This window comes from Coenobita brevimanus, chromosome 94, assembly GCF_032717465.1.
Source record: "Coenobita brevimanus isolate Jiangsu-jjx chromosome 94, ASM3271746v2, whole genome shotgun sequence".
NCBI lineage: Eukaryota > Metazoa > Arthropoda > Malacostraca > Decapoda > Coenobitidae > Coenobita > Coenobita brevimanus.
In genome coordinates, this window is record NC_137047.1 from 37,960,551 (window position 1) to 37,972,428 (window position 11,878).

General features: G+C 42.8%; 1 protein-coding gene across 1 annotated transcript in view; it reads right to left on the bottom strand.

Annotated features, from left to right (window-relative positions):
• Positions 1 to 11,878, bottom strand: part of Fip1 (Factor interacting with poly(A) polymerase 1) — a 63,732-nt gene that overhangs the window by 16,812 nt on the left and 35,042 nt on the right. Inside the window, exon 5 of the mRNA XM_080282780.1 lies at positions 1,416 to 1,557. Coding sequence (XP_080138906.1) covers positions 1,416 to 1,557 — 142 coding nt within the window. The remainder of the gene's footprint in view (positions 1 to 1,415; positions 1,558 to 11,878) is intronic.

The window sequence follows — 11,878 nt, forward strand, 5'->3', positions numbered from 1 at the left end:
TTCCTGGTACTCCATAACAACCCATTATGTCATCCTCTGGACCAGTGCCTACTCTTCCATTCATATCCCCCATTATGATCACTTTATAGCTCTTGGGCATTTCTCCCACTACTTCACCCAGCTCATCCCAAAACCTGTCTTTCTCTCTCTCACTCCTGTCCTCTCATGGTGCATATGCTACAATAACTGCCACTTTCACCTTCTCAAACTTGAACTTGACATACATACATCTCGAGCTAACACATTTGTAGTCTCTCATTCCCCTCTGCCACACCTCATTCATCAACAAAGCAACTCCTTCCCTACATCTTCCTCGCCCATTCATTCCCGATCTTACACACTGCGCACCCTCCCACTCCTCCACTTCGCACCCCTTTATCTTCATTTCACACAAAGCCATTACAGCATATCTCGCACTCTTAAACACATTCACCACTTCCACCTTCTTGCTCTCCTCATTCACACCTCTCACACTTCACATGGCCATACGAGTCTGCCCATTTGGTTGGGGCCCTGGCCAGGTATTGGGCCCTCCGAGGCTCTCTGAAACAACTGCCATGATTAAGTGATTTTGGATACGGGAATCTGGGGGACACTTAACCCTACCAGAAACCCCGGTTATATGGTTACCACCCAGCATAGTAAATGGTTTCTTGGGTCGGGAAACCATTTGGGTTGTCACTCAGTGTAGAGCTCATATGGCATCACTCTACACTGAGTGAGTGGATGATGGGTGCCCCCATCCACCACACCTCAAGCTGACAATGTAGGATTAGATGATGAATGAATATATATACTGTATACATATACATATATATATATATATATATATATATATATATATATATATTTTCATCATCCAAACCTACATTGCCCCATGAGGAGCATAGAAGCCCAGGGCTAGGCAAGTTGGTCCTGGCATTTAAGATGAGACTGACAGGCCTCACTCATCCCCGATTGATACATACATAATACATAAACAAACACAGCTACCACAGCCATCCAAAACTTACAACAACCAAATAGTATTTTTCACATGCCACCACCAAACATACCCTTCAGAAATTACCCTACCCACAGAGTCACAAGTATACCTAGTCAGACTGTGATGGTGTCACCACCCTTCCCTACTACAAACTACAACCAATCCATTATGGCAACACAGCAATGCACCCCTACACTACACTCAAAATGCAGGCAATCCTTCAACATATAAGAAAATCTCAGGGAGCGATTAAATAAAGTGGTCAAATTGCTGCAGTCCACTGGGTTCACATCTGGATGATCCTGGAGCTGCAACAACAACAACCTTTCCATCTCTCCATCTGGTCTCAATCAGTACACATAACTCTTTCATATATTCAAATATGTGCACACTCTCCCTGCTTTCTATTTAATCTGAATCTATACATTACCTTTGTGACGCTGATACCAAGACCCCCAAGACCGGCGCCAGACTCATTGATCCGCATCCTCTTCTGACGTTCACAGTATTTGTACCAGGTCTCCTCATTGAACCCGTAGTTAAAATAGTCGGAGATATCAGCACCAGGCTTCCTGTATTCAAATGGCAACATTATCACATACTTAAGTTATTAAGATGGTGAAGTGGACTGAAACCAATGAGGCTAACAGTGAATGTGAATAAAACACAAATGATGATCACTCATACGGATGATGGCAATATGGTACTCAAAGGTGTACAGCCATGTGCTTTGTTTACGACGAGTTGGGAGTAATTCAGTCACACATAATTACCGCAAGAAATGGGTACACATGAGGTGCAGTGATGTCAGCAGTAGGTTGCAGGATGAGGGAGACTTTGAGTTTCTATGTGCTGTTTGTAGTGGTGAACAAAGAGAGAGGGCTAGATGTGTCATGGTGGAACTGGGAGAGATGTTTTTGGAGTGTGTACAGAGCCATAGTCAGGGCAGCACCGGCCATCCCAGAAATGGGCTTGGCCACCTCGAAATTCCAGAACACCCCATACCCCCCTAAAAGAGTTCTTAGCCCACTTCATAACACTTGGCCACCCCTCTATAATCCCACTTATTAAATCCTGGCTATGCCTGACAGTATGAGAAATTTTGTTTTCTGGGTTATACTACCTGTGCTGGGGGCAGGGAGGGAATCTGAAGCTACCTCCACTGGCAAGGGTTAGGAATGGATGGAGGAATATTACCTCTCTTGACAATGAGGGGACTTTTTCTTTACATGAAAGAGAATACTGTACTCTGCATGCGTGACATGTGTTATGCATTTTTAGCAAAACCTGGGCAGTGATGATGAAGGCCATGCATAGGTGAGACTGTACAAGGATAAGAATGACCAAATGGATGTTATGTATTTCCCTGAATGACAAAACTTTCAGCACCAGAATAATAAGCCAGCAGCTAGGAGATTTGCTGGGAATTAAAGGCACTGTTTATGTGCTGTGATGTTAGGGGGACTGATGTGGTTTAAACACGTCAAGAGAGCTAAGTATGACTGGATGAAGATTTATGCATAAATGTGGAGGGTAGAACACCAAGTAGATCTACAAAGACTTGGAATGAATACAGTAGAAGTCCGAATTTTCGGCATCTATGGGACCAGGCAAGTGCCGAAATATCAAAATTGCCGAATTATCGAAAACCCTACCCACTCAGTACCTTATATGTTTCGGTGAACACTATCATCATTACTCACATCATTACAAATGTGTTTGGAGAGAGTACTGTATTTTGTTTGATACTGTACAATACTGTAATGAATACAGTACTATACATGAATATGAAAAATAAAGAAATTAGTGAACATACTGTATATAAATGTAATGGGACAGTAGGCCTACAAGTTCACATGCACTTACCTAAACTTATAGTAGGTTCCTTATTTACATATGTACAATAGAAGGGGTTGATTGGAGTCTGCTACTGCTGGAAGAAGTCCCCAGCAGTAGAGGGTCCTGCAACAGGCTCTAAGGACTCTTCTCCCTGTTGCTGCGGCAGTAGAGCTTGAGGTTCAGAGACTGCTGTTGGTGATGGAGAGAAGGGAGCAGAGGAGCTTACGTTAAACTCATCCATAATCTGTTTCCTACTCATGCCAGCCTCTAATTTTTTCAACAGCTCAATTTTCCGAGCAATAGTCAACATCTTATGTGTACGCTTCTTGCTAACACCAGTTAACTTTCCACACGTGGAGGCCATTTTCAAAGCACGCAGAAGATGTTTATAATGTTCACAACACACGGCTGGTCCACTCAGGTGTTACAAAGCTCCTGTCTGATGTTACGGTGCTTACAGCACACTCGAATAGTAATTTCAGAGGTATTTCGGTACGAAGTTCACAAAGCACACAGAAAAATCAAGAGAAGTCAGCAGCAGCACGGCAACAACTCGGAAGAATGGCGGAAGAATGGCGAAACAGATTCTCTTTCCCATGCTAGACTCACTACATGTTTGTCCTCTCTTTATGCTATAGGAGAAAGAGCTAGCCTCTGAGCTTCATGGCAGTGGTAGACTCGTTTCATCACTTTCACTATCTCACTCACTAAGGCGGGTAAAGGCGGGTAGCTAGCTGGCGAGCCTCATGGAGAATTTCAAGACTGATGAAAAAAATCGGAGAATCTGCCGAACGATCGGAGATTTTCGTAAATGGGACTATTTCTCAAAACTGCCGAAATGTCAGATTTGCCGGGGATTTGGATGACGAAATATTGGACTTTTACTGTACTGAGAGCCACCACCGAGTCAACAAGGTTGACACATGCAGTCATGTACAAAGTCTTTAAAATGAAACTGAATTAAATTATAATTTTATAAGGTACAGTTCCAGACACAGTTTATGTGAGAAATCACAGACAACCTAGCCTCACCTGAGCTGAAATTTTAACAGGTACGGGAACTATATTACTGAGCAATAGGTGTGGTAAAGTACTGTATAGAAGGTCCCTGACTTGTGTGTTCACAGTATGGTGTGGGCAGCTTGCATTACTTGACTCGGGTGCCATCCACTCTGTGTGGGTTGGTAGGTAAAATAAGTACCTAGGGTATCGCCTAGGGCAGGTAACTGTGGCAACCTGGATGCTGCAGTGGCCTTGTATCCCAAGGTATTGGGTTAATAACCCATCACAGGCTCATGGTGTCTGACCCCACTTTTTTCTGATAAACAGCTGACAAAAAGTAGTCATTTTCCAGTTACATGACATTGTCCCCTATTCAACATTATACTATGGTACTATGGTACAGTGTAGAGCCAGAAAGGAGGTATATCAAGGCAAAGTCTGAGCCTCAGAGACTTTTACTCGATAGCCTAAACAATGCTGAATGGATCGTGATTTTTAAGTTGCCTAAACAGATGACGAGAGAAAACAGAGATATCATAGGTGAACAGTCAGTGAACAACGATGATGGAAGAGTATTCGTGGATAATAGGGATATTGAGGATACTTGGAGGGAGCATAACAACCAGCTGCTAAATATGGAGCCTGACTGGAACAGTGAAAGTTTGGGGATGGCAGATCCAGGATTTGGCCCATGGCCTTTGGTTGATAATGGTATCATGGCCATGGCAACTGACAGAATGCAGTTGGGGAAGGGATGGGGTGTCTGAGCTAGTGTTCAGATGTTAAAGGCCTCTGGAGATATAGCAGTGGTGTCACAAGTCGGTGCGATTTGTATTTGAATAAACTCGTGACATCAACTTTGGTGGGAAACAGCGAATTCTAGTGGAATCCCAGTATTTATCGCTCAGTTTAACCGCTATGCATTCACCCGGTCGGGAGTGTTTTCTGAACAATTTTTCACTGTGTCATGAGTGATCGTCTTTGTGCGAGACATTAGCACTTCTGCTGAGCGATTTATTATGGGCGTGTTTCACTCATTCTAGCCGTTAGCAATGCGGCCACGACACTCGCCTCTTTTTCACGATTTGAAGTCAGTAAAGATTTGTATGCCGCGGAAGCAGGTAGTGTGTGTGGCAGTGTCCTTCCTCAACGACGCCTAGTTCCCACCGCCGCCATATTCCCACCTAGCGTGATTGGCGAGAGACTTAGCGTGTGCAGTGTCCTTCCAGTAACGACGCCCAGTCATCCGCTTTGTCCACTTTTCTGACCAGTATTTTCTTTTCTTTTTTCTTTCCCTAGGTTTAAGAGTTAGCTTTTGAGTGAGCGAGTGAGTGCGATCTCCTTATTTTGAATTCATTTTGAAATGTAACGTAAGTTAATTATATTGTAATCAATAAATTTAACAGTTCTTTTCCTTGAGCTTAATGTAATGTAAACTCGTGTTTTATTTTCCATATTAAGCTTATTTCACTTACAGCTCCTAGTTTGCATAAACACTTTGCTATTCATAACTGGTACTTAGGCCAGTCTTTTTGTATTAAGCTTAAAATCTGTTGTGCAACCAGGAGTTAATGCATCAACAAGAACCTGTTATCATTAATAGCATTAGTTATTGACTGTCAGGGGTGAAGTCACTTTCTCCAAAGGCTAACAGTACTAACAAACAGCAATTGTGAGGAATTAGTCTCTGGTGTGTACTGTTGAGAAAGTTCATAAATTCTCGTCCTTAGAGAATCGGCAAAGTAAGCTGGCATAAAGTAATCATTGCTTGATTTTCACAAGACAATTCATTGTCCTGTTCTCAGTATTACTGAATAATTATTCTTTAATAATTAATATTCTTTAAAAACTCTGTGACAAGTTGGTGTAATTACCATTCTCATTCATTCATTCATCACCTAATCCTGTGTTGCCCCATGAGAAGCGTAGGAGCCCGGGGTTAGGCAAACTGGTCCTGACATTTAAGATGAAAGTGACCAGCCTCACTCATCCCTGACTGGCATTATGTGAGCAATAATCCCCAACAACCCCTTGGATATAAACCTGCACTGGCTCAATCTGACTAGAGCGCCTTAATTACGCACTAAACCACCAGATGCCATAATTTGGTTATGTGGCTACCACCCAGCATAGTAAATGGCTTCATGGTGTACAAGAAAAAATTTGGCTTGCACTCAGTGTAGAGTCACCCGTAGACAGAAGAAAGAGGAAAGAACGAAGGAAAGAAAGACAGAAGAGGAAGGAAAGATGAGGGGAGGAAGACAGAGAAGGGCAGGAACCAGAAAGCAGCACTACATCAAGTGAGTGGATGATGAGAGCCCTCACCTACCACAAGGGTTTAATTACCAATTTAATAAATTCTATTACATGTATACAGGACTGTGTTGTTCCAGATGACTGGCTGAAAAGCATGACTGTAAATGTTTGTAAGGGAAAGGGTGAAGCCCTGGAATGATGAAATTATTGAGGCACAAAGCTTTTTGGACCAGATAGCTAATGGGAATAATGGAGAGTCCTAGAGAGGAGGATAATGGAAAGAATGAAAACTGATGAGATGCAGTTTGGGTTTATGCCAGGCAAAGGGGCTTCTAATGTAATATGATGCAGTTTGGGTTTATGCCAGGCAAAGGGGCTTCTAATGTAATATGATGCAGTTTGGGTTTATGCCAGGCAAAAGGGCTTCTAATATAATATGATGCAGTTTGGGTTTATGCCAGGCAAAAGGGCTTCTAATATAATATGATGCAGTTTGGGTTTATGCCAGGCAAAGGGGCTTCTAATATAATATGATGCAGTTTGGGTTTATGCCAGGCAAAGGGGCTTCTAATGTAATATGATGCAGTTTGGGTTTATGCCAGGCACAGAGACCACTGATGCAATATTCATTATCCAACAGTTTCAAGAAAAAAATTTAGGAAGGAAGACAGTTGTACTGTACTTTGTTTTTGTTGATTTGGAAAAGGCTTTTGACAAAGTACCCTGAGAGGTGTGAAGTGGGCAATGAGAGAGCCTGGGATTGAGGAATGGTTGGTTCAAGTGGATGTGACCATGTAAAATGCCTGTACAAGGGTGCTCGCATCCAGCTGAGAGTAAACGGGGGTTCAAGTAATGGTCGCCAGGGTCCAGCTTTAAGTTTCTTATTGTTTACTGTGGTGCTTGAAGCTCTCTCATGCGACATCAGAACCGAACTCCCATGGGAGGTGTTTTATGCTAACTGTGGAGAATGAGGGGGTAACAGGGGAAATGGAGAAATGGAATAGGGCACAAGAATTTGAGAGTAAATGCAGATAAAAGTGATGATATCTTGGGCAGTGTGGTCATGGAAGTTTACTACATGGATGTACTACAACTAGTCACACCTCACATTCCCCTAGCCCAGTCACAACATGGCTTTAGACCACTACACTCCACAAACACCCTTCTTACAGACCTTACACAGAGAGTTTTCGATGGCATGAATTCAGCTAGGCCACCACACAGAACAATCCTAATCACACTAGACATTAGCAAAGCTTTTGATGCCATCCCCTGCCACAACCTCACAAACAAAATACTCAACACAAACATGCACAATAACACAAAAAGATGGCTGGCAAACTACTTAGCAGGCTGATATGCACAAGTAACCTTTGCCGGTCGGTCTTCTAACATCAGAAACTTCACAAACGGCGTCCCCCAAGGATCTGTTTTGTCCCCTACACCCTTTAACCCATACATGCATGACATACCCACACCTTACACACCACAGATACACATAGCTTCCTATGCAGATGATATAACAATTACATGTACGCACCAATATGCAAACACAGCTGCACACATCATTCAACTTTACCTCAACACACTACATGAATGGTTCACCACAAACAGGCTCAAAATAGCCCCAGCCAAATCTACAGTGACCCTTCTCACAAACTGAACACCAGAACACATTCACATTCCACACCTCACCATAAACAACACTCCCCTACCACACACACACATCCATCCATCCATCATCCAATCCTACGTTGCCCCATGAGGAGCGTAGAAGCCCAGGGCTAGGCAGATGGTCCTGACATTTAAGATGAGAGTGACAGGCACACACCCAAAATCCTTGGTGTAACATACAATACATCAATGTCATTTAAACAACACAAAGACTCAAAAAATAAAATAACACAAAGACTCAATGCTTTGAGGTCACTTGCCCATACAACATTCGGACACAACAAAGAAACCACCACCAGTATACAAACAATACATACGTTCAGTGATGAATTATGCAAGCCCTGCCTGGGCTTCTAACCTCACCAAAACACACAACACCACTCTACAGACCATACAGAACAAGGCCCTAATAATAATCACAGGCTGCACAGCTACTACACCCACAGACCACCTACATCAAGAAACCAAAGTCCTCAAAGTCAGGGATCACCTAGACATGAAAGGCACCCAGTTTCTTGCTGCAGCCTCCACAAACCTACAACATCCACTACAGTACATGGCAGCACATCCACCCACACCAAGGAACATCAAAACAGCATCCAGCACACGATACCATACACAAATACTGTCATCTCTCCCCCCTCGCTCACCTCAGACCAGTTTCCAGAAGCATATCCACACTCAGATCACTCGCCGCTCCATTTAGTCACTTAAAGACAACACACAGCTGCATGCACAGCCTCCTGACATCCACCCTTCTGAATCCTGTCTCCTTCGTGAGGACAGGGTCCACCTGGCCAGGCTGAGATGTGGGCACCATCCAGCCCTCTTAAGCTACCAGAAGAGGCTGGATGACCCTGTCGCTGATGCCTGTCCAAGATGTAACACAGCACCCCATACTATTAAGCACATTATGGACGACTGCATTGCACACAATCACCTATGCCAACAGCACAACATATACTCTTTGAGAGCTCTGTGGGAAAGCCTGGTCTCGGCCATGGCCTTCCTAAGGGACTTGGGGCTGTTCGGCCAGACTGCTTAGGGAACAACTACTACTACTACTACTACAAGGATGTCAGAAGGATGGAAGGTATAATGAAGAACTAGCATCTGGCCATAATATGGTTATATGGCACCAAGACTGGCATTGAAGTGGTCTTTGCATGAAAGTGATATACAGGAGAAGAGGTCAGCATCAACTGGAAGTTCTTAAGCTATTTATGTCATGATAACAAATGTCCAACCTGATTGGATTAGAGCAGTGGTTCCCAACCTTTTTGGTCCTGTGGCCCCCCGAGAAAATTACGAGAAGCTCCATGGCCCCTATATAACTCAGATCGTATATTTATATAGTTTTAATATTTGATATTGTGCAGAAAACGGTAATTACCCCAATATACTTAAGGCTAAACTAGCACAGTAAGGTATATTTCATACTTGATTTCTGTCAGGTTTTACCCAGACCAAATACCTTATACTATAAGGCCCATGGCTCCCAGGTTGGGAACCGCTGGATTAGAGAGAAAATAAAGGCCAGAGTAAACAGAGTTCTCAACAGGAAGGGTTGGACAGAAGAGGGGGAGAGTAAGGAGAAAAATGGGAGACAAAAAGGCCTCAACTGTTGCCTCTTATGACAAACTGGGATACTGGGGAAGTATTCTTTCCCCTCTCCCCAGGATGAAAGGGTATCCAACTCCCTTTTGTGCAGTGTGTATGGCAACTAAGTGCATAAAAGATGTAGTGGTATTAGAGGCAGGCTGAAAAATAATGCTAATTTTGAGTGTATGGTATGTAAAGGAGAGCATACAAAAGCAGGAAGGTGGCAATACATTAATCTTGCAGGAAAGTCTCCTCTGTGTGTGAAGGAGTTTTGTTGTTTCGGTGTTATGATAGCCTATGTGCTGGAGGTGGGGCTGAAGCTAGTTTGGCAGCAAGGATAAGGAGTGGTTTGAAGGAGTTTAGGGAGTTGTTGCCCTTCCTGACACTGAGAGAACTCTCCCTCCATGATAAGGGGTCCTTGTATGCACATGTGTCATGTAATGCTGTATGATGGTGAGACCTGGGCAGTAAAGGAAGGGGATATTTACAGGCTCAAATGTACAGAGATGAGAATGATCAGATGATTGTGTAATGCATCCTTCAAAGACAGGCCAGGAGTAGCTATGATTGTAAATGAAGAGTTGAGGGAAAAGATGGGACCTGAATGTATTATTGCGGTGATGAAAAAGGGTAGACAGATGGTTTGGGCATGTAGAGACGATAAAGGGATGACAACTGGGTGTAGTGGGTGATAGGTGTGAATGCTGAGGATAGGGCTGCAAAAGGTACACTGAAAAAGACTTCTGGCGTGGTCCCATTGTGTGACCTCAAAGTTCAGAAACTAAGTAGAAAGACAATTAGACACCAAGCAGCACGGAGAACCACCATTAGGTGACCGAGGCTGACACATGCAATCAAGTCTGAGCCTTCATAAATGAAGCAAGAGAGCAATAGTACTGTGCAAAGGTGGTGCCTAGATGTGGTGGCGCTGTGCATCCTGGGAGCAGTAGCTTCGGCATCTATCTTGGAGCCTCACCTCCTCACCTTCCCTGCACTGCACTGTGAGAAGGGCCCTGGTGAGCTGCTGTCTACCACAAGGGGGTGTTGGATACCTATATGGCATACGTACGGTACTGTATTTATTGGCTGGTTCTACAAAACTAGCTAATAACCAGTGGTTGATGGATCTGACTGGTCAGACAGCCCAGGGTTAAGATAAAGCAATGCTATGACTTGCAACAGAAAACCCCCAAAGCATGAGAATTTTTCCAGTTACATGACACTGTCCTGATGTAAATAACATGATTAAAAAAAAAAAAAAGTAGTGGGTGTTATCATTATTGTGATGTTCGGGGTTGGAAAAAAAACATTTTTTTTTTTTTTTTTTTTAACCTAACCCACTGTTTTTTTGTTTGTTTTTTAATTGAGTTTTATTGTTTTTTTCTTATTCCTCATATTTACATGTACATCAGTTAAAATAAGCAATTAAAAAGGAATTTTGAGTGAAACGGAAGGTTTTCAGTGTTAACTGAAGAACAGACACTTGTTTAAAGACATGTTTTTGTTACAAGGTGGTCCGGTTGGATAAAGCCTCTGTTAACTTGTACTGTACAGGAAATGGACGGGTGAGGTAGGCTTGACCACTCCTGACTCAGAAGTAGTACTCAGTGTCTCAGTCTCAGTTTCTCCTTGGTAGTGAGAGGACAACAGCAACAAAATGCCTGCTGGTAGCAGCAGAAAAAAAGGCAACAGAATGGGATGAAGCTGATGTTTTAGAAAATGATAAACAGAAAGCAGCCTGGAAATACTGCCACCAAATAATCAGTGCTAAAATTGAAAGAGTGAGAACTCACATCCAAAAATGCCCCAAGAGGAAAGTTCATTATAGGGAAAAGGCAAGTGAGTTACTGAGTAAGGCAATTAGAAAGACTAAATACTTAATTATAAAGCTATATTTTTAAATTAAAATTTAACTATATTAAAAAAAAAAAAAAAAATTAGGGGGGGGGGGGGGGTGTTAATGCCACCCCTGGTGGTGTTGGAAGTGAGGGCAGTTGCAGTGATGGAACATGTAACAGTAGTAGTGTCAATGACAGTGTTACAGAAGTAGTACTAGTGACTGGAGTTGGTAATGATGGGAGCTGTAGCACTGGTTGTGATGGCAGGTGTAGTAGTAGTGGTAGTAATGGTGGCTTTGGTTGTGGTAGTGATTGTAGAAGTGGTAATGATGGTACTGCAGACTGGAAGTGCAGTTAGTTGTAGTTTTGGTAGTGACAGTTTTTATAGTAGTGACAGTAATGGCTGATATACAGTAGTTGTGGTAGCAATGGTTGTTTCTGTAATGGTAATGATGGTTCTTATAACAGTAGCACAGATGTTAATTTTCATAGTGGTAATGAAGGCAGCTAACAGTAATGATAGTGAGAGGAGCTGCCATTACATTATTTGTTACTCTAAACCTTTTCACTGTCACTGTATTTTGCCTCTTCCATCTTAGTTCAGTAGGGAACCAATATGTCTCCAGAAAGCTTATTATGAGTTGAAAATGCCAAGATATATGGATTTACAATATACTGAGAA